The sequence below is a fragment of the Erithacus rubecula genome (assembly GCF_903797595.1).
Source record: "Erithacus rubecula genome assembly, chromosome: 25".
NCBI classification, from domain to species: domain Eukaryota; kingdom Metazoa; phylum Chordata; class Aves; order Passeriformes; family Muscicapidae; genus Erithacus; species Erithacus rubecula.
In genome coordinates, this window is record NC_136677.1 from 50,922 (window position 1) to 73,404 (window position 22,483).

The 22,483-nt window shown below is 43.7% G+C and overlaps 2 protein-coding genes across 4 annotated transcripts; both read right to left on the minus strand.

The window, feature by feature from the left end:
* Positions 1 to 822: 822 nt before the first annotated feature.
* On the minus strand, positions 823 to 10,296 carry HMBS (hydroxymethylbilane synthase). 3 transcript variants are annotated; one of them, XM_079326852.1, is made up of 13 exons: positions 10,053 to 10,294; positions 9,142 to 9,214; positions 8,462 to 8,511; positions 8,302 to 8,357; positions 7,111 to 7,188; positions 6,710 to 6,787; positions 5,234 to 5,309; positions 4,419 to 4,532; positions 3,865 to 3,903; positions 2,863 to 2,982; positions 2,576 to 2,629; positions 1,345 to 1,431; positions 823 to 1,130 (listed from the first exon to the last, which is right to left on the minus strand). In XM_079326852.1, the coding sequence occupies exons 1-13, from the start codon at positions 10,218 to 10,220 to the stop codon at positions 957 to 959; spliced, it is 1,167 nt and encodes a 388-aa protein (XP_079182978.1). In that variant the 5' UTR covers positions 10,221 to 10,294; the 3' UTR covers positions 823 to 956. The 3 variants fall into 3 exon arrangements, with proteins under 3 accessions (XP_079182978.1, XP_079182979.1, XP_079182980.1); XM_079326853.1 differs by lacking the exon at positions 2,576 to 2,629 and having other exon boundaries at positions 10,053 to 10,296; XM_079326854.1 differs by lacking the exon at positions 10,053 to 10,294 and having other exon boundaries at positions 8,462 to 8,577; positions 9,142 to 9,199.
* A 97-nt stretch (positions 10,297 to 10,393) lies between these two features.
* VPS11 (VPS11 core subunit of CORVET and HOPS complexes) lies at positions 10,394 to 21,337 on the minus strand. Its single transcript, XM_079326810.1, has 16 exons — positions 21,148 to 21,337; positions 20,733 to 20,867; positions 20,417 to 20,552; positions 19,268 to 19,431; positions 18,919 to 19,166; positions 18,320 to 18,521; positions 17,898 to 18,049; positions 16,745 to 16,931; positions 16,187 to 16,330; positions 15,533 to 15,721; positions 14,513 to 14,674; positions 13,906 to 14,045; positions 12,436 to 12,638; positions 11,691 to 11,862; positions 11,354 to 11,576; positions 10,394 to 10,670 (listed from the first exon to the last, which is right to left on the minus strand). The coding sequence occupies exons 1-16, from the start codon at positions 21,313 to 21,315 to the stop codon at positions 10,506 to 10,508; spliced, it is 2,790 nt and encodes a 929-aa protein (XP_079182936.1). The 5' UTR covers positions 21,316 to 21,337; the 3' UTR covers positions 10,394 to 10,505.
* Positions 21,338 to 22,483: the final 1,146 nt, after the last annotated feature.

A 22,483-nucleotide genomic window follows, 5' to 3' on the forward strand; every position in this document is an offset into this window, starting at 1 on the left:
AAACGGAATTGTTGGCATGCAATAAACTGCATTGCTGTTTTCTGCTGAATAAAACCCGAGTCCGTTGCTTTTGTCTTTTGCACCCTGGGGTCGAATGAACCATCACGACTCCCACTCGGGTTGAGTGGATCGTGACAGGATTACAGCCCCAGCCAAGCTATTGTGGTGAAAGACTGTGGAGGCGCAGACACTCCCCATAGTTTTCCATAGTCTGAAAGGTTTTTTTTGCAGAATCAAATTTCCTGCTTTTATGTGATCAATTGCAAACTATCTTCAAAAATCCAGGCTTCCTGCTTCTTCTGGTTTTTTATCTATCAAGACCAGATGGTTACATGACCAACTGTCCAAAGAGCTGTCCCACGAAAGTTTGAAAGTTTTCTTTAACCACTGCTTACCTTTCAGAATTACTACAACAAAATAATATATAAAAATAATTATTGATTACTACAAGAAAAAACGCACTATAAAAAGAAAGCTGCAAACCAAGCTTGGTGGAAATGTGTAGTGTGCGGTGACCCCTCACGTTTTCCCCAGCGCTGCTTGCTGTCTGTATAAAATAAACCAATCTAAATTTTGCTAAATATCGAGACTTTTGTTTCTCATTTATAACACTAGTCAAAAGAATAGAAGGATCAGTTTAAAGGATGTCAATAGACTGAAACTGTTAAAATCCACATTTTAAAATTTCATTAACCCACATCTTGTCATTTTGACAGGGCTGTTGTTAGATCAATTTTCTGCTGAAATTCTTAAAATAATGGAGGTACAAAACATTTTATATATTTAACAATTTGTTATAACTCAAATATTAGTGGACACTCATTCAAATATCAACATTAGGTTTTAATTTTCCTCTAATCAATTGTTTCAAAAAACAGCTTTTAAGTCTTTGCAATGCCCTCATTATGATTCAATGTAGCTAGAGTTGTACCACTCCTGCTGGCCACACTCCAGGTTCAGTGGGCATCATTGAGCTGCCTTGCCACGCTAAGGATGTGCTTTGCTCCCTTGCTCAGAAGTAAACTAGCTAGTTCAACACCAAGGTTCTCTGCAGCTTCCTGGGCCTGACCAGGAACATTCTTGGCCGTGATGCCAACACGTTGCACATCATCATTCGGTCCATCTTCATTCTGCAAATATAAACACCTCAAAGTAAGTTAGCAGCAGGGAAACAGTGGCAAAGGAATTAAGACACCCATGAAACAGGGTAAAATCTAGTCTGAGGAGCCTCAAGAACAGTGTGCTGTTACATCTTACAAGAAACGAGACCAAATATAATCTATTTCTAAAGGCCTCCTTTTAGACATTTTAGCTTCAGGTTTGAATTTTGAAGCCATCACGTACCAGGCAGGGGTAATTAACACCAGTCTGCATGGTCTCCTTCAGGCTATCAGATCCATCCAAGCTGTAGACTGCTCCTGTCAAATACAACTTGGAAAAATACATAGACTGGATTAACACCACGTTAACAAACAAGCAAGCAGCCATCTACCCCCTCTTTGAAAAAACCCACCCAATATACAAGGCTGGGTCTGGAGGGAAAGGCTTTTGTCATGCAGTGGGGATCAGCATGAGTAACAGTGTTGAAACCCAGAAGCCTGGGAGCTTTAAACTTTCTGTGCTTTCTGACACTGACCCCCAAGAGAGCACTGCTTTTGACCTGAGGCCTTGGAGAAAGCTTCCAAATTTGAGTGATGGAACTAAAATCATGGGTGTGTAGTTGAATAGAGGTGTGTGGTGCCACATGGTAAATGATGTGGAATTTAAGGTTTTTGGAATATAGTAATAGGTATGGGACAAGATGGAAGCTCTTCCTGTTCTAATTTCAGGTAGTAATTTTTGGCTGGATGGTTAGTACTGCCATGCAGGTAACGGGTGTTTGGTTATGGGTCAAAAGTATAAATAATATAGGTATTAGCTCTTCATTGGAGTGTTTAGCTTTGAAAGACCTTGTAACTAGCTAGATTCAGGTATCCATTTTGCTGGCGGCTGGAAGTGCTGCAGAACTCTCTGTACTTTAGCTAAGATTTAATAAACAACCTAGTACAAACAAGAAATTAATCTCTTTTGTGTTTTAATCCTGACCCTGAGTGAAGGCAGAAGAAAATGAAGACAAGCCACTAACTAGGTGGTGCAACTAACCCCGTACAAGGTGGTTACACAACAATACAATACAAGTATAAGAGAAGTAATCCCTGTTAGGAAATATGTGACTTCTCAAGGAAAAGGCTGAAGTTTTTTTCCAGTTTTCCACCTCTTAATCTCACTCCACTGTTTAAAAACAGGTTTGGTACGGACAGAAGCAATACTTTCAGATCTCAGGACAGCATGAAATAAGCAGCAGGAGTGGAGGGGGGAATCTAGTATATGAGGGAATTTTCTGAAAGACAGCTTCAGTAGCCAGACCCATTCTTGCATTCCTGGTTTGGAAAAGAACACAGAAGGGTCAAGTCAGGAGACTATCTGCACTAACTGGATATAGCTGATATTAGCTTCAGGAAAAGATATGGAAACATGCACACACATGGAAGAGGTTTTCAGAAATAATCCATGAAAAATACAAAGTAGTCCTCACCTGGCCATCCTTTAGCAGAGTGTTGACAGCAACAGGAACGCTACATCCACCCTCCTAAAACACAAAGCAGCTGAGACTGAGGCTCCTACTCAACACATTTAAAGCAGAGGCCTCTGAAAAGTTTAGGCTGCACACAACCCTGCCCATCACTCTTCTGGCCCTTTTTGATTCAGAAGTACTCTCCTTTGCAGCTTTAGAGAAGTGTAACAGATTTCCCATACTATGGCATCAAGTCAACCAGAAGATCAGTATTTACTGCTGCAGGCAGAGAAGGGGCTCAGACCTACCAGACGCTTCATAAAGGCTCTCTCAGCAATGCAGCACAACACAGTGTCTGCATCATGCAGGGCAGATACCATATTCAGTATCTCTTGGTCTTTGGCACGAACTTCCACTGCTAAGGCACCCTAGAAGAAGAAACACAGAGTTATTCAACTTCATGCATCTTCATGTGTACTCAGCATTGATCATGAAACAGAACTCAGAGCCACCAGAGCCTTTTCACTTAAGGGAGTAACGCTCACAGAAATTAATTACAATATACTCCACTGGCTGCAGGGCTGTCCTACTGTAGCTGCTATAAACAGAAGATCAGGATTTATTCAGCCAAGTGTTAAAGATCATGCTGCCACCTCAAACCATTCTAGAACTCTGCACAGCACTCGACAAATGCATGATCAAAATCACTTTTTCAGACTGAATGTGCAGATTTGTCGCTTGCAATCACTAACGGATCACCAGCTCTGGTTTAGCAAGTTTGATGCTAGCAAGGCAATCCTGTGTAAGCTCAGCCACGCAGCCAGCATGGACTGGAACAGTCTGCCCACCTAAACACAGGACCACAAAGGATGTGCTCCAAGGCAGGTGTTTCAGCTCCACCCTGCAGGACTCAGGACACCACGCACAAAGGAAGGAGCATCACAGAGTAAAGACACTGCAGTGAGTTTGCACAGTTCTCCTGGTGCAGCATAATACTGCCCCTGCCAGAATCTGCCCCGTAGCTGCTATGCTGCCCCACTGTAGCTGTGCATGGATTACCTTTCCTATTTACTGTTTTTCTATAACTGATAGGAAGCAGGCCCTAACACACTGGGTAGGAGAGCAGACTCCCATTCTTACAACAAGCTGTGCCTAAAATATTGTAACAGCCAACAAAAGAGATGGAAATACTTTTCTGGTAACCAAGACATGAGAAGTCTTCAGCATAGTTAACCACTCATATATATCATACTGCTGCTGGTTTTCAGTGCCCTTTAAGCATGGCTTAAGGAACAGAAGTTGTAAAGTACCTGTCCAACAGCATACAGACAATCTTCAGGGCCTAGGAGCTGGAAGAAAGTAAAATGAAGAGTTAACTCAAGTTGCACTGTTCACAACATTGGAAACTAGAGCCAGATTCCGGTCTCTAATACCAAGTGATTTCATGTCAGACCAAAGAAATACCACCTCCCTTCCCATGCCTCAGTGTTTCCATCACAAAAGTGAGATAATGCACTTTCCATCAAGTGGAGTGTAACACTTTGTGAAATAGCTAATCACCAATATTTCAGCCTTGCACACTGCTGCATTGCTAGACACAAGTGCTGTGAAGTGCTAGAAGACAATCAGATTACAAACTGTTACTGAACCATGGAAAGGTGAACATGAAAAATTTCTGTATGAAGAAAAAGACAGCCAACCAGAAAACCCAACCACTCCTTCCTGAAGTGCCTCAAATCAAAGCTAGCATGGCAATGTAGTCAGGAGACTGCATACTTATCCTGGACAGGACAACCCAGGGTCTGAAAGCCAAACTGTTGATAGTTCAGCAGAGAAAGGTATTTTCTGCTTTGCTGCAGCTCACCTGACCAATGCGATTTTCCCAGCCCATTCTCTTCAGCCCAGCAGCAGCCAGGATGATGGCACTGAAGTCTTCCTTCTCATCTAGCTTCTTTAAACGGGTATTTAAGTTTCCTCTCTGTAGAAGTGATTAAGCAAGCATAGAAACAGCAGGCAAAGTCTTACAACAACTTGAGTCGTTACTGACTCTACAGAATCCAATGATCTCCAAATAAGAATGTCAGTACCATCCCGAGAGAAGCATTAAATATTGTACAATTGTTTCTTAAAGTAGAATTTTGCCAAGTATTATGGAATATTAATTCAAGCACTGAGTCTACCAAGATAAGCACACCATTGAAGTACACTATCAGCACCCAACTCCTTCTGCACTGCAAAGAACTCCACTGCTAGGACTAAAGTAACAATGCCTTTTCTCAGTAGGTCAGCCACCCACATCAGAACTAGTGGTGCAAACTGCATCCAGGGCTACTGGAAACCCAACCCAGCAACATTCGGTCACACGCCAAACACACGAGAAGCACAATCATGCAGTTTTTCAGACACTGCAGAACATACAATTCATCTGTATGCTGAAGCCTCAGCTAGATCAAGGCTGGCTGCTTCTTCACAGCCTCCTGAGAAAGCAGAGGATAGGATGGCTACAGTGCTACCTTCCCCTCAGAACAGGGTAGCAGAGAACAGCTTTCAAGGAAGCAAGCTTTCAAGAAACTTGTAAGTGAGGTGGCACAAATCAGCCTCGAATTTAGACTGTACACAAAGTTGTACTTTCCTGTTTGCAGCTTTACCCAGCTCCTATGGCTGGCCAGGAAAGGATACAATATCTTTGAATTCTAAATGAGGGAACTTCTTCTTAAGCTGAGCTGCTCTCCGAAGTGAACTGGTTCCAATCACACTGTAGGGAAAAATATAATCACTGAAATCCAAAACACTCCTAACAATTACCTTTATCCCAATATATTACAGAAGTTTCAAGGAAACAAATGGTAATTTATTTTTTTCAGTTGAAGATAAAAAAAAATAGTCAATGATATGTACCTCCTTAGAAGAAAGAAAACTGTTCTGTGAAGTTTAGCATAAAGCATGTCTGAAGCCACTCCCCTGCAGCCAGCTTAGAGAATATGCCTCTGACAAGCAGTTCCTAGCAACTGTCAAGGAGTGATGAAACCTTACTGAAAGTCAACATTTTTTCACAGAAAAAAAGATTCTGCTGCTCCAAAATGAACGAGACAAAGCCAGACAACTAAGTGATGAAGTGACTAAAATAGAGGAACTTCATCAAAGACAGAATTGCAGGAAGCAGATTATATGCTTACTGCATATTATTGCTGGTTTGGAAGGGACCTATCAGGACTACTGACTTCCAACTCCTAGCCCTGTGTAGGACACCCCAAGAAACCACCATGTGCCTGAGAGCATTGTCCAAATACTCCTTGAGCTCTGTTAGGCTTGGTGCTGTGACCACTTCCCTCAGGAGCCCGTTCCAGTGCTGAACCACTCTCTGTGTGAAGAACCTTCTCCAGATATCCAACCTAAACCTCCCCTGATTCAGCTCCATGCAGTTTCCTTGCGTCCTGTCACTGATCGTGAGACTGAAGAAATCAGTATATGCCTTTCTGCTTCCTCCTTTTGGTAACCTGAAACCTAAACCAGATGTGACTTTCCTGCTATCCAAATGCGCAGAAGCACAAGTCTTTGTATCACGGCTAGTTTATTTCTTTCACTTCACATATTAAAATTTTAAAAAAATAGTCTTTCTAACAGCTACCTTGATCTGAGTAATTTCACTCATCTGTCTCAGACAAATGATTCCAATAACCTCTATGGGAAGACAGGTCATTAAAAATGGAGAAACCACAAGAAAACGATGCCAAAAAAATAACAAAGAAAAAGTCAGAATTGGCTGAGTGAGAACAGAAGCATAGTTCAGGTCCATGAAAGTCAAAATCCTGCACCAGATACCCTGTCTGCATTGTGTGCACTCCCCACCAGTAGGCAGAATACCAAGGAGCAGGAATTCACTCGAGCAATCGTGGCAAAAAAGGTTCTAACTTGAGAAAGCATTGCCATTCAAGGGTGGTTTGAGAGATGAACCTCACTCAGTACACAGCACACCTGTGAGACAGCATTACTTCTTACAACAAGTAGGTTCAGGTCCATGTCTGTGGAATGCTCACAAAAGGCAGTGCAAAACCACTACAAGATAAATGAGCTGACTGACTTGCCAATGGAAAATACCAATCGACTGACCCCTTCTTGTTTTTACACCTGTCTTCCCCTTCTTCTCTCACTCACCTCTTTTCAGGAAGGAGGCTCAGTGTTTTTCCGCAGTTTTTGGGATGAAAGACAACAGCGTCAAGTGGGTTTTCCCTTCTGCAAAATAATGCAAGTGCAGAATGCCTGAGACATCATTTAAGGCATGGCTGCTAAGCTCAACAGTTCTGCTATCATTTCCTGCAAGAACTGCCTCTGGCTCCAAAATTCTCCATCATCACTGTATGAGCAAGAATTTCCAGCAAACCTACTAGCTACGGAACACTAGGGCAGCCCTAGTGTTTCACTAGGGCTTCCACTATTTTGGAGATTAATCACAGGAAACTTTGAACACCTAAAGGACCTATGCTGCCTTTGCTTTCCTTTACAAACACTATAAAATGCAAGACCCTGAAAGAATCAAGCCTCGCATCCACACTTACTTGCAGACAGCACCAATTGTAAAGCCAGGGGGAAGACAAGTTGGCAGGTCCTTCAGGGAGTGAACCACAAGGTCAACTCTAAAAATTAGAGGACAGAAGTCAAAGAACAGATGGTGAAGCTCAAGTGGATCTACCAGAGGCCTGCAGGTCACCTACAGAAAAGTTTGAACCCACTCTGGGAATTAACTTGGAGAAGAATTTCAGGACTCCATAGCCAAGATTACTATACAATTTTTGTGTTACTCCTAATAAGCTACTTCACCTTTCTTTATCTCTTTTTCCCCTCACTCAGTCATGAAAGACACTTCAACAAGCAATCAGATTGAATGAGGGGAAGATGCTGGAGACGGTCACACAGATGCACACAAAATGCATCAGTATGCGGGTTGGTGTTATGCTTCTAACTTTAAGTAACAGCAAGCCAAACTACAGGCTACCTGTTTTGTCACACGGGAACTGAGCATAACTGTAAATACTTGACTCATCAGTATTTTTTCACCAACTTGACTGAAAATGCAGTTTGATGTATCTATGTGGCAGAGATGCAGAAGAATACCTTTTTTTTCAAACATCCTTTAACTAAGGCACTACAGGAATCCTCCTCAGAGTACTGAAAAGAGAGATTAAATAACAACAAAAATGCCCCAACTTCAAACCCACGAAACCAGCACTAATATCTCTCTGCCTCAGGGACCTAAATTAAGGTTTTTTGTACAGAGAAGTTGCACAGAACACAGCACAATTTGCCCATGCCAAATTCTCCTGCACATTTAGATTGCATAAGTTAATAAATGTTAACAGTTATAGGATAACATTAAATTTGTTTTGCAATACATTACCAACAACAAGTAAAGTATTTTAAAAAATACATATCCATCAACGGGAATCATATGAGATCACATCCTCTCTGTGTATTACAGCATGTAATACACAAATAACAGAAGAAAATCTAACTGAGGCAGACCAAGTGACACAACAACTCCACTTCAAAATACATGGCCTAAAAGCCCAAGGTAGAGAGAAAAAAAAAAGGGGGGGGTGGGGGGGGGGGGGAAGACAGTGACTTATCAAACTATTTTTTCAGCCTGAAAGGTACCAGAACTGAAGGAAAGTAGATCACCTATGCGGCAAGCCAAATATGTCAAAAAAGCACTGAATGCCAAGGAGAAAAATGAAACAATGAGCTCTTACTCATTTCTTTCAAGTGCATTTTCCAACTCTTTGGTGAAGAGGCTCTTCTCTCCAATCTACACATAAATGGAAGAACATGAATCATAAAATAAACATCAGCCAATAATGACATAAATACAATTAGTTTTAGTTTAGAATAAAGGAAGAACAGATCCTTTACCTTGGAAAGTGCTGTATCCAAGATCTTGTCCCCAGTTGTTGACATGGCTACTGCTCAAAGACAGTAATGGTAAAACATGAGACTTGATAAAAGCACTGGGCTCAGGCTGAAAATATCTGTGCAAAATGCCATGAGCAGTTACACACTACTGGGTGAACACTGACTCAAGCTCAATACAAGAGCATCTCACTTCTAGAAGTACTTAAGACAAGTGAAATTGAGATTTCTTTCATTGTCCTCAAAAACAAAAGCAAGGTGAAAGAGTGCAGGTTTGGGGAAGAGCTGATCCAATTGAAACTGCCAGTCTGTCTCTGGAGTGCCAGTGAACACATATAAAGCAGTTCTCTTCAGTGTAAGGCTGAACTCCCATTATTCCCATTGAAAGCCTTGAGTCCCAGACCAGAAAATGCCCCCAAATGTTCAGAGGGGCACAATTCCAGGTTTGCAAATGGAGTAAACATACTCAGCACTAAAATCATCAAGAGCTTATGAAATCCATCTACCTCCCCTAGAAGGAGCAGTTGCTCAGCCACACAACTGAACCAAATTAAGATGACATTCTCAGATAAACTTAGACAGACCTCCTCCTCCTCAGTCTACACACATCTCTTGCACAAAAAGATAACCCACTGGCTCCTGCTGCCATCTACCCCAGAGCAACAGCCAAAAAAACCACTTACCAATCTCAAAGCAGAGGTCAGGGTACAGCTCACGGAGCATCATAACTACACTGTCGGTCTGAATCCGGGCCAGCTACAAGGAAACAGAAAAGAAAGTCCTAGAAAAAGAGCATATCGTCCATACAGTAGCTAAGGAGACTTCGCCATTCTTCCACAGCCTGGCATGCATGACCAGTACATTCTCTCTAAATCAAAAGCGTAGGTTGCCTCAAGTAAAATCACTCATAGGTACAAGCTCCTTGAACTGTGTGAACTCCTATCATGACCAGAGAACTCCACTGAAGAACTTCTTTTATTGTTTCAGGACAGCAGTTCCCTGCAAATACAATGAATGTATGCAGCTGCCTCCCTTTCCTAAGTGCGCCAATGCCTCAGGTTATCACATGAGATAGCATATATGCAGGCTATCTCCCTCGTCCTGATGTCTACATAAAATGCCTTTGTAACAGCACGGAATTCTTCCTAGAACGTGCTACCAAAAGGAACGAGATTATCTCAGGGCAAAGGCTTGAGGGTCGCTTATCTCCTTTCGTGAGGCTGCTCCACCCTGCTGCAGCCCGCTAACGAGAGATACCTCCTCTATCTCTGGCTATGTCCGTTCCCTGGCCTTTGGGCGGGCTGCAACCATCACTCATGGGGGCTTTTGCTTACGAGAGCTGCACAGACTTTGCAAGTTGCACAGTGCCAAAGGCCCGGGACAGTCCCGCGCCGCCGCCGCCCCCGGCCCCGCACCGCGGCAGTGCTAACAGAGCTGAGCGTGCCCTGGGTTCCGAAGGAAGAACTTTCCAAATTTCTTCCTGGAGTTCCGCGGCAGGAGTCGAAACGCGCGAACTCAGGCAGCTCAGGCCGTTCCTCAGCCCCGAGAAGCAGGCAGACCCTGCGCTGCCCGGCATGAACCGAGCCGCGCCTACCTGGCTCCGGCGGGTGCCCACGCGGATCGCTCTGCCATCCACGCCGATCGCTCTGCCGTCCATGCCATTCTCTCCCTGCGGCAGCACCGGCGCGGTGCCCCCCCCGTCGCCCCCCCCGCCAGACTCCGCTCGCCCCAGGCCCACGGCGGCGGCCGCCGGCTCCGCCATCGCCACAGGCCCAGCTCTGCGCCCACCACGTGACCGGCAGCTCGCCCCGCCGCGCAGACCACGTGACCACGCCCCGGCGCCCTGGGGAAGCCGCTGCCCCGCCCCCCGCTGCCCCGCCCCCGCGGCCCGCGAGCGCAGCCCCGCCGGGCCGCAGTGAGGGCAGGGCACGGCACTGCGCAGCCATTCCGCTTTATTGGGGACCAAGGGGCGCCAGCAAACACACCTGGCCAACGACACGGCGGGGGACCCGTACAGCACGAGAGGGCGCGTGCACAGGGCCTGCAGTCAGGTACTGCGCTTGGTGTGCATGAGCAGTTCCCGCTGCAGGCCACCCTCGATCGTAGTAGCCGTCTTTCCCGAGGGCAAGTCCGTGATGAGGGTGAGCTTATTGAAGACGCCGCGACCAAAGTAGTCAGCAACGACTGAGAAGCCATCGTTTGAACACTTGAGCTGCCAAACACAAAGCACCAGCATGAGCAAAAGCCTCCAGAGCCTTCAGTCCTCTTCCTTTCTTCCCCTGCACTTAGAAGCCTCTGGCTTAGGAGACAGGGCAGCCCATGTCAGTCTCTGGCTCTTTGCTCATTCCATGCAAGGGCTGTGTGTAGCACAAGAACCTCCTAGATTTTCTGACACTGGCATTGCAGCTCCTGTTTCAACCCCACTTCTGGAAGGTGAGTGCCTCATCTGCTATAGTCTCCACACGTGTTAACTTTTTTCAGCTTAATGTTCCGTTCTCACACTCAGCAATTACTTCACCCTTGGGCAACACAAGGTAGATGCAATATTTTGGTGCTGTCCCCATTCCAATTCACAATATTCTTCTCTCTTTCTCCCTAATTAGTTCTATACAACCTGTTGACCAGCTGTCACGCTGACCAATAGGTCTTGGGACCCATCTGAGTGTCACGTGAGAACAGATTCTCTTTCACACTCACAGAGCCAACAGTGACTCTTCATGCACTTTACACAATGCAGTTGGCCTAGGGTCTAATGCCTCATTATCCAGTTAACATAACCTTGTTTACAAAATACTTGTAAGCCTTACCTGTCTCTACCAGCCTCCATTTACAGGTCTGTAAATGAATCTAAACTCTGTTTATTTCAGCTTAATAAGATAGGCAATGTTACCCTACCTGATGCTGAAACTGGTCATGCAGATCTCTCTTCTGCTCCTGGGCTCGGATCATATCCATCACTTTGCGATTTTCTGGCATGCAAGTGGGACATTCCGAATCACTCTCAGAGTAGCTCTCAAAGCAGTGCTGGTGAAAGGAATGACCACACAGGAAGTGGACTGAAGGGAGTTCCAATGCACTGGTGCAAATGCTACACTTGGTCTTCTGAAAAATCCTGGGACTGAATTATGAGATGGAGAAGCATGAGGAAGACAAACTACATTTTACCTTACTGGAAGAAAACAGCAGTTCTATCCTTGTATAGGACTAAACAAGACAGCACACAGTCCTGCACCTTGCTTTTAGCTCTTCAATTTCCAGGCGGATCCTTGTAGTTTCTTCTCGGTATTTCTGAATTCTCTGCTCATCCTGCTCTATCTGGCGGCTTTGCTTCTGCAGCTTGTTGACAAGATAATCCTTGATCACAGACAGGGTGGCTGTGGAGTTATGAGCCAACGTCTGCACGACTGAGAACAACTGAGATATTAGTTTAAACACAGGCACAAAAACCGCAACTATACTTGTTTTGCTAGGGCAGACTGCTTTCCTGGGACAGGCCACTTACAGGCAAAGACAGCTGGCATTCTCATGGAATCAGAAGAGCTCACTTAAAGATTCTCTTTCAGTTTGACCTCTTCCAGAAATGGGCAACTGGGAGTATATCTTGATAACTCAGACCAAAAGGGACAAAGGAAGGATCTAGTAGTGGATTGGCTCTCCACCAAGGCACAATGGGAGTTTCAGCATGCCCTGCACTGTCCCACACTGACAGAACAGAACTCATGTACAAAACATCTCACTGATACTGCAGATCTTTCTCCCTAACTAGGCAGCTGTGACTGACATAATTTTTCCCTATAGAGCAGGTTATTAATTCAAATGGTAGGCTCTAATTTAATTGATTCTTCTAATGTCTGATCTACAGAAAGCACTACAAAGTAGCCTGGATTGGAGTATTTTGTGTTTTGTTTTTCTGGTTTTTGCTTGGGTTGGGGTTTTGTTGCAGGGGAGGCTAAGCGTTGACTGTCACATGTCATTACCAAGCAGCGGAGGCATAAGATTCTTGTTCTCAATGTGTTTCAGCACTGCAGCAATATACTCTTTGCAGTTCTCCTCCTTCCGTGCAAAGTAGCCAAGAGCCTGTTCCCAGAGACAAGCCTCCTGGTCGCCATACAACTCGCACACCTCAATCACCTTCTTGTACTGCTCATTCTGCATGTGGTAATGCATGATCTGTTGGAAACTATGGGAGAAAGACTCATCAATCCGTCTCGCCCTTTGAGTTGTTACAGGGACCTCAGATTTTCACCCAGCCATGCAATCCCCAGACTCACGCACAAGTCAAAGACAAGTCTTTTTTTCAGTCTATGTAACTGCCTTGCTTCAACAGTGAGGTATTTCTGCAGAGCAATCATCTACCATTCCCATCTTGAGACACTAAAGAGGTCACTATCACTAATGGTACAGACATTTATGGCTCAGAAATCGCTGCAGTGGGGGCAACAGAGGAAGGACAGGACTCTAAAGACAAGAGTTGTTGGAGTCTGAAAAACAGAAGCTCTCTGAGAGATCAAAATGCAAATTAATCAAATTAAGGAATCAAAGGAATCAAATTAAAACCTTTGATGGATTAAAGTATATTAAGCCACACAGACATGAAATAAGAGGTGTAAGCTTAAGTTTTAAGTAAGGAAGTAAGTTAAAGTAAGAATATGTTTTAAGTGCCTTAAAAAGTAAGTCTTAAAATTTATTGTGAGAAGCTTCAGAACTCAAAAACAAAAGCAAGTATCAAAAACTAGTCTCACAGAGAGATCAAAAACATTGTTTTAGACATAATAAAAATATAGTAGGAATATATATTTAGAATTTACAGTGAAAAACAAATTTCATGATAGCTCAAAAACAATAACAAGTCTCAAAAACAAGTCTCACTCAGTGAGACCTCAAAAACATAGTTCCAGACATAATAAAAACATACTAGGAATACTGCTTACATTTTTAAAATAGAACAGATAGTCCACATTCGTAGATTATATGTAAACTTTCATGTTAAAAGCTAGAATTCTAATAGGTTTAGAAGAAATGCTTCAGGTTCGTGTTTTTAGCTCATCAGGTAATTTGTAAGTAAAAATCCATGTACTGGAATGAGAGCTCGCTCTCTGTCTCTTCCTCCACCATCATCATCATCATCATCACTACCACCATGTGAAAAAGAGCAAGAAAAAGAAGAAAAGAACAAGAAGGGAAGGCCACAGAGCATCTGCCTTTCAAGACTCTGTACCAGGCTGCACCTCTAGCCTTCTCGTGGCCTTGCACCAGGAGCTGCTTCTACTTCTAATCGGGACTTCACTTCTATTTGGGACTCTGTGCTGAAAGCTTTTAACACTTGGGACTCTTTGCTTTTTGAGACTAATGAGCCTTTATAATAAAGAACTTTACAGCAACTAATGACTGCTCAGCTCTTTTGAAAATTTAAACCCAAAACAATCCTGACAAAAAGTAACACTCACAGTTTGCCCTGCTCATAGAGGTAGAGAACACCATCCTTGAAATTGTGCATCTGACATAAGACCAAGGCCTTATCAAAGACTGTTTTGAACCTCCCACTCTTCAGGAGGGTGAGGGCTTCATTGTGCAGCTTCTCCTTGATCTAAAAAGAAGGGGGAGGAGTCAAGAAGGGGAACACAGGCACACTTATATCCACACTATTTTCACCTAAGACCTGACAATTTGGAGTTCTTTGACAAGTTTTGGTATTTGTTCTTTAAACCTTTTAAGCAAACTGGACATGATTTTCTTTGCCCAAACAGCGAACATCCTCACAGATCTAGGCAAGCAAGTAAAGATAATTTTGTGGGCAAGGCATCTGTTCACAGAGGCTTTGTATTGTCTGGAATCTGTCCTTAAATCAAATACAAACAAAACAAGCTCAACCATCCTGAAGGGAATATTCTCCCAGCTACTAGGCTGCTTTCCCATTTCTGTGCTATTTGCCGAGCACAGCATATGTATTGCCTCATGTTACCAATGCCCTGTTGGAAAGGGCTTTGCAGGAATGCAAGTATGACTCAGAGACACCAAATCTTTCTCTCAAAACAATGCTGGAGGAGCTCAAACCTGCTCATCTTGTTCATGTGCCCAGTTCTGCAATCGAAGTTCCAGTAAAGTATCATAGACACCCTGCGGAGAGTCAGTCTGCACCTCAGTCATGTGCTCCAGAAAAGCTTTCAATTCTCGGGAGTTGTTTGCAAAGACTGGGATGAACTCCTCTGAATTAGCCTGTAAAACAGTCAGAAAAAGACAAGCACGTACATCAGTCTAAGCCATACACTAGTGCTTCCTTCCTGACACGAGGAATGTTCATTTCCAGAGTCTAAGACAAGACAGATACAGCACAATACAGGATGCCAGCAACATCAAGGATCAATCCTGAGCAATAGCTTTAAGAGGTCCCCTGCCTCTACGACTACTAGTCCACCAGAATGGAGCTTCTCATAGAATCATTGAATAGTTTGGGTGGGAAGGGAATTTTTGAGGTCATCTAGTCCAATATCACTGCAAAGAGCTGGGACATCTTCCATTTGATCAAGTTGTTCAGGTTCTCATCCAACCTGACTTGACTGTTTCCACTCTATGGTATGAGGCCATCTACTTCTCTTGGCAACCTGGTTCAGTGTTTCATCACCCTCATTATAAAAATTTCTTCCTTCTATTTAGTCTAAATCTGCCCTCTTTTACAACTATTACCTCTCGCAACACCACAACAGGCCCTGTAAAATAGTTTGATCTCATCTTTCCTATAAAATTCTTTTGAGTACTGAAAGGCTGCAATGAGGTCTCCCTGAAGCCTTCCCTTATCCAGACTGAGCAACACCAGCTCACTCAGCCTTTCTTCAGAGCAGGTGATCCTTTTTATAGCCTTCCTCTGGATCCACTCCAAAAGGTCTATGTCTCTTCTCTGCTAAGGCTTCCAGAGCTAGACACAGTATGCCAGGTGGGGTCTCACCTCAGCAGAGTTTATTTAGGTGTAATTCTCACTATACCTAAAACATCGGGCTGGCAACACAAGGCATGCAGAAGCATTTGCTGCCAAGTTACTACCAGAGAGCAACCACTCTCAGTCAACACAAACCATACCTTTTTTCCTTCCAGCATCCCAGGGCCTTCATTAACTCCCGAGGGACGGTAATCAGTGCAAAGGACCTTCAGCAACTCAGTGGTCTCATTAGGGACATGGTGCATCAGGATTTTACCATATCGCTTCATATTACTCTCTGCCTGTTCAAAGGGCAGTTTTCCAATGTAGTGCAAAGCCTCTTGGTAGTTCTGTGAAGACAGACAAAAAATCAATTGCCAATCTTGGCCTCTGCTCTCCACTTCAAGGTTAGAACAGAAAGCATTGAAGACATGCTGTGAGTATGCCACAAACACCATTTGCTCTGAATTATTACCTAGTTCACTCTTCCTGCTCATTTTCCTCCTCAGGGACAAAGACTGGCTATAGCCTGGGGGAAACATTTAGATTAATCTCCAGCTAACTACCCTCCCTCCTCTTAAAGGGCACTGTAAAAAGCAACATCAGAAAGAAAACAAGACCTTCTGATTTCCACACCTAGTCTAACACACAAGCCAAAAGCAGAAAGGCATCACACCAACAGCAACAAGTATTGATGCTGCCCTCACCAGCATGCTAGCCTCAGCAAAGAGGTCAGTGAAATTGTATTCTCACTAAAGAGGAGACTAGAAAATTGGTATTCTCCCCAATAAGAATACACAGTTATGTCTCCTTACCTTGATGTCCTCTAACTGGATTTTGAGGTACCATTCATGATGCTCATGCTTCTCTGCCAGGTACACAGCATGGGAGTAGTAACCAGCTTGGCGAAGCACCTTGATAGCCGTTTCCACATCAAAGTGGACCTCACTCTCACTTGTCTCAGAGAACAAAAGCAGAGAGATGGTCCCTCAGAAAAACTGTAACAGTCTAGAAGCAGTAATCATTTAAGTAAGAGGAGGAAAACATGAGCAGGGACAATTTGGTACCTCTCATGCAAGGGAAAAATCACCCATGCAGAAAGGAAGGGGTGTAGCCACTTCTTATTTGCCTGCCAGTTGCACTGGCAGAATCAAACACACTCCAGATCCAGATGGCAAACCAACCAAACTGAGAAAGTAAGCAAGAGCTTGGAAACGAAGGAGCAAAGACCTTTACCACTCAGGGTATCAGCGGTAAATTAATTATTCTCTCTCTTAATAGTCACACAGGATGGAATTTACAATGTCATCACTACTCCTTTTAACTATTATGATGACATAAAAATGTAGCATGATTCCATGTCCCCCCAATACCTTAATGAACTCTTCCAGTTTGGAGCTGTCTTTGAGTTTGGTATAGCAATTCAGCAGAAGTGTAGTGTGGTCTGCATTGGCCAGGGACTGCAGGTGGAGCATCTGTAGATAAGCAGTGAGGTTGTGGATACGCTGAGCATCCAGGAATTTCCGAATAACATAAGATGGTTCTAGCTTCCCTATAGTTCTGTGAGGAGAAGAGTAATGTTACAAAGTATTATATGCTCACAAAGTCAAAATAAATGAAGAAATTAACAACAGAGCACAGAGAAGCCTTAACTTTAGCAGGCACTAACCCTCTTGGGACTGCTCAGCTATGGATCAGAAGCAACAACTAGTTACGGTGTAAGACCACCCATCTGCACACACACACTGATACAAAAGCCTTGACCAAGACAACCATGATGGCATACAAGGAGTTAATCTTCCTTTAAAGGGGGCAGTGAGAAGACAGACTAAGCTCTGAGCAGAACAAACTGGGAAGCCAAAAGAAGAGAGGAACAAAAGCTCCATCTTCATTCATTTCAGTCACATAACTCAAAGTCAGCCTTAAATGCTTATGCTCTAAACATGGAGCAGTTTAGCCACAGTTACTGTGATAGTTAAAGCAAGTCAAGGTAAAAAAATACTCTGACTCTCACTAGATGTTAGGGACTCTGGAGCATCAGCTGCACAATAATGTAACATTTTGTGGCATTTAAAAAATTGAACATGAAGTTTTCAGTAAGCCCCAAAACAAGCCTGCTCTGAGTTCTAGTTTTAAATCTGATATTGAACTGTTTGAGTACTTTCCAAGAAGACTGCCATACATGGTCAAATTCCATCATCTATCTTGCACAGAGTGATCACTTCTTTATAATGACATCACCAGACCCCACTCCATCCCAATGGGCCTCCTTTATTCATGTTAAAATATGACCAAAGAGAAGAACTTTATCCTAAGATGTACAAAGCAATTTTCAACCAACTTGCTCCAAGACTTTTAGTCCCACTGACACCTTTCATCTTTCTTTGTACACACAGAATTTTCACCTCAAGTCATACTTTTTTTTCTGTTTTGGACTGTTTTTCTTCCTAGGCTGAAACTGAAATCAAAGTCTATGTTACTTCTACCTGTACTACAACATCACAGCTCCATAAGACCCTCACCTACCGGATATACTGCTGGATGGCTCCATCATGGTTTCCCTTGTTATAGAGATGATCGCCGTACTGCCGGAAAATCTCTGACAAACCATCGCTGTCCAAGTGGTGGCTCTTGGCCAGGTTAATGGCCATTTCAAATAAGTTCTTTCTGAACAGCATCTGTTATACACATGGTAAGAGCAGTATGAGAGAAATACCACTCTACAAAACAAGTTCAAACACACCTGGAAAACAAGTTGTTTCTTCGTCCTAGAGCATACGTGAGCTTGGGCCTTTACCAACTGCCTTACAACTCTGGTTATACTGAAATGCTATTTGGTCACTTGTTATATAATTCACTTACCTGGACAGTTCAATTTCTCAGTCTGCAGAGCCAGTACAATCTTACAGACATAAGGCAGAGACTAACAAGAAAACAAATTTACATGCCTCGAGTTTGGTTTGTGTATCCTTCTCCTGCAGTACATGGATCTTCCCATCTCTGGTCAGCACATAGAGAGAACCCCACTCTGCCAAGACATCCACTATATCATCAAAGACTGAGCTGTATGCAATGAATTTGTTGCACAAGTCATAGATATTCAGGACTTGTTTGTCTGAATTCCGTGCCTCGTTCCCGGAAAATTCTGACCTGGAGAGCAGAAGAAAGTTTTAGAAAACAAGACGAACATAACTTGAAATCCTGATACCTGTTCAAACTAGGGATGTATAGAAAGTAAGGCAAACAGAGTTCATTTAGGCAATTAAACTAAGTGGATCCAGACAGAAACCACCATGTATTCATATACAAATTCCATCATCCTGTTACAGAAATTCATAGGATTAGAAAAAAATCCCACTAATTCAGCACATTTAATTCTGCTACTTTCACAATGGAAGTTAATCAATGTATGGGTCTGGATGAACCTCAACAATATCTGACAGAGTCACAATCTGCCCCCAGGAGCAAAGCTTCACAGGGAAGGAGAAAGAGAAAAAGCATGAAACTGCATGAGCGAAAAGAACTCATCTATTTCAAGGAGTCCTACTTTGGGGAAGTCTTTCGGTCCTTGGAGACAATGATGAGGTACCCCCGATACCAGTGAACAATAAGCTTTTGTCCCTCGAAGGCAAAGCAGGGGCCACGTTCGTCTGGTTGGTAAAGGTACACACATTCATTTCCTGCCACAATGAACTGGAGATCCTGGGAGGGGTCACTGATAGATGAACAGCGCAATCCGCAACCGTGAGTGTCCAGCTCCAGGTGAGGATAGTCTTTCACTGAAAGCATATAAGACTACAGAGGAAACTCAAGGGTTTGGGGATCACTCTGAACTAGACTCTGAAGCTAACAGAATTTGAAAGTCTGGGTCACTTTTTTTTCAACCAGCTTCTCACCTGGATGTTCTCTGTGGTCACCACAAAGAGATGTGTTGTTTTGCCAGACTGTCGAAAAGCAAGGCCAGTAACCGGGTAACTGCCTTCATGTAGGATCTGGGTCTTACTGTGCCGATCCCGAGTGATGTCTCCCTTCGTAAGGACAACGCTCCCATCTGCAAAACCTGGTGCAGCGGACAGGCTAAACTACTATTTATACAACACACCTGAAATTTTATCCAGCATAAGTCAGGGAAGCTCTAGTCAGTGACAGCACCATGCTCACAAGCACGGTATAAAGCAAGGGGATTGGCACAGCTTCTCACGCCAAGTCAATCTTCACCAAATCACCCCCCAGAGCTGTCACACCACTATCACATAGGATAGCACTATTCAGCAAGGGTTAACTTGCTTTCCAACCTCATACGCAGATTAATTTTATTTGACTGTGTCTGTATTTTGTTTTACAAATGGCCTTCCCGTACTGCAACTGCAACTATAATTTCAAGTCCCTTGCTTATTCAAAACACTAGTGGGAGATTTTTTAAGAGACAGTAAAACATGTAGTTTTTATAGTGTGCCAACAGCCCCAGTCTTTTAAGTTGTTCCAGGGCTGAAGGCCACCATACAGAGAAAGCTTTTTGACTTCAGTATAGGGACGAAGGTAGCTGAGAGCATTTGTAATCTCACATTACTGCTCTTATTCTGTCAGAAGAGCTAAGCAAGAAACATTACCAAGGAACCGTTAAATCCAAAAAGGGAAATTTGCGTTTTTCCTTGAAAAAGGGTTTGTATAACATGCCTGAAAAAGTATCTCTATAACATTAGGCATCACAAAACTCTTGTTTTTTCCTGTACCAACAGAAGCTAAATTTAATACTAAGTTCAATAAATACGTAGCCTTACCAACTGGCAGGGAAAAGAGGACATCAACTAAAAATATGTACTTCCAAGTATCAAAGTTATTAGGCTAAATTTATGCATTTATCTCTTGAGCTCTAGGATAGCATGATATACACAGTGTCTCAGTGAGAATAATGTAACAACTGAGTGAGAAGAAAGATCATCAGGACCTTCTACATTGATTTTTGTGTTATCTATTCATGTTCCTTACCACTCAGTAAGGACTGTAATACTTTTCTTAAACTATTACAGTTCAGCTTTACTTACCGATAGCCATGAAATTAAGATTCTCATGGACAGTCAGGCAGGATACAACTGTAGGCTTGTTACCTGGTATTGCTGGAAAAATTCGTGTGCAGAGAGGATTACCACCATCTCGTTTCTCCAGGTTCCAGACTTTCACCTACAATGACAATAAGCAAAACATGGGATATTAGAAGGCCACCACGTGGCATCAAAGTGTTACAGGACCCAGAATGAACAAGGTTCTTAAGGTAAGAAAGGGCAACTTAGATAATCCCAATATGTGTTCTAAAAGGCACGTATTACAAATGCATTTTCCTCTCTTTGTCATTTAACTTACCAAAGGATTAATACCCTCTTCATCCTCACCAATAGAAACCAGGATACTGTGCTGCTTCAGCTGGTACAGATGCGTTACCCTCAGCTTGTAAGCTTGGAAACTGCTGAGCTGAAGAGAGCGAGGCAAAAACCAAATCTGACCTTCCATATTTAGATCACAGTTAAGGCACATAAGGGGACCAAAAAAAAAAAACCCCACACCTCCAATCATACAAGAATTTGCACGCCTTTTGCTGACTCCTGGCAGAACAATCCCGGAGCACCCGGACATGAAGTGCCGGTTTGTTTTTTTGTAACCAAAGCACAGCCGAGAGTGGAAAGCAGCCGCATTGCCAAGGCCGGATATCCCCTGGCCCGCGCCACACAGCGCCCGGGACTCGGCCCGGCCGAGCTCCGCGCAGGCCGCAGCGCCCCACCCCGCGCAGGATATCTCCGAACACGAGGCTTCCACGGCCCGAGTCGCAGACTGCGATGCCCGGGGGCAGCGCGAACGGCTTCGCGCCGGTCCCATCCGGCCCCGCCGGCTCCCTCACGGTCTCTCTGTCAAAGAAGACGAAGCGGCGCCACTGCAGGTAGGCGGCCATGACGGGGCCGGCCCCGCGCGCGCCCCACACGTGACCCGCCTCTCCGCCCCACACCTGACCGGCTTCTCCGCCCCCCACGTGACCGGCTTCTCCGCCCCCCCCCCCACGTGACCGGCTTCTCCGCCCCCCCCACGTGACCGGCTTCTCCGCCCGCCCCAGCGGAGCCGAAAAAATTTGAGTTTAAAGATTGAACTTGGACCAGCCTATTGAAAAAATATCCCAGAGCCTGCTCGGATTTAAACCTCAGAACGGTCTCAACAACCTTAAATGAGTCCTTTTACGGTAATATTCTTGCATTATAGAATCTTTTTAATTTGCCTCTCTCCACCAAGGCCTTAGTATATACAAAAAGGCTTGGCATTTAAATGTGGATAAAAACTAATGAAATCTGAGTATTTGCTTTGAGCTCAGCAATATGACTACTTATTTGTGACATAGAATTTCTTGGCTTAACAAAAGCAATATAGTAAATATATTAAAAATAAAGCTATACCTTTAGATACATGTGTAAGTTAGTTTCAGCGCAACCCCAGCAAACCAGAATGCATTCAGTATTTATGTACTTACACAGTACTTCATTTCATTGCAACTGTACACTTTTATTACCCCGGGCATTGCTCACAGTGGGACCTTGTGTTTACAATCCAAAGTACTTAGTTACCATTATGGTAAATTCTATACGAATCTTTTGTTAAATTGTTTAACTTCAGCTATCAATTAAATGCTGATATGTTTGCTGTTAAACCTTTATAAACCACTAGTTAAGTCCAGGGCCCTGCTGAAGAAGGGTTCTATACTGAACCTTGTGACTCAACTCATCCATTCCTATCCTTCCTCTTCTCACTCAGCCTCGAGGTAGATAGTTTTGGGTTGATTCGGGGTTTAGGCTGAATGTAGTCTGCTTTTACATTGTGTGCTTTAACCATCTAGATCACAGCAGAGTGAACTTTGCACTGAACTTCACCCTGCTTTCACTTTTACATTAAACCTGCTTTTGCCAACTGCTTTGCTGATGACTTTTAAAGCATCTTTAAAATATTCATTCCAACCACCAGACCCACAGCATGCACAAGGTCTTCTGCAGCACAAAGAGCCAGCAAGGCAGAGTTCAGGATGATTCTTGATGAAAGACAAGAAGACACAACCCCAGCAGGATCTGCAGTGCTCC

Bases quoted from the DNA above. Each gene is read 5' to 3' on its own strand.
- HMBS (XM_079326852.1), bottom strand. From the start codon at position 10,220: ATGGCGGAGCCGGCGGCCGCCGCCGTGGGCCTGGGGCGAGCGGAGTCT. The intron at 9,215-10,052 runs GTAGGCGCGGCT...GTTTCCTTGTAG, and splicing joins TGGGCACCCGCCGGAGCCAG to CTGGCCCGGATTCAGACCGA. The intron at 1,131-1,344 runs GTACGTGATGGC...TTATATTTGCAG, and splicing joins GTGTTAATTACCCCTGCCTG to AATGAAGATGGACCGAATGA.
- VPS11 (XM_079326810.1), bottom strand. From the start codon at position 21,315: ATGGCCGCCTACCTGCAGTGGCGCCGCTTCGTCTTCTTTGACAGAGAG. The intron at 15,722-16,186 runs GTAAGGAGACAT...CTGTCTTCACAG, and splicing joins TCCAGTTAGAGGACATCAAG to AACTACCAAGAGGCTTTGCA. The intron at 10,671-11,353 runs GTAGGGTAACAT...TGTGTTTGGCAG, and splicing joins ATGACCAGTTTCAGCATCAG to CTCAAGTGTTCAAACGATGG.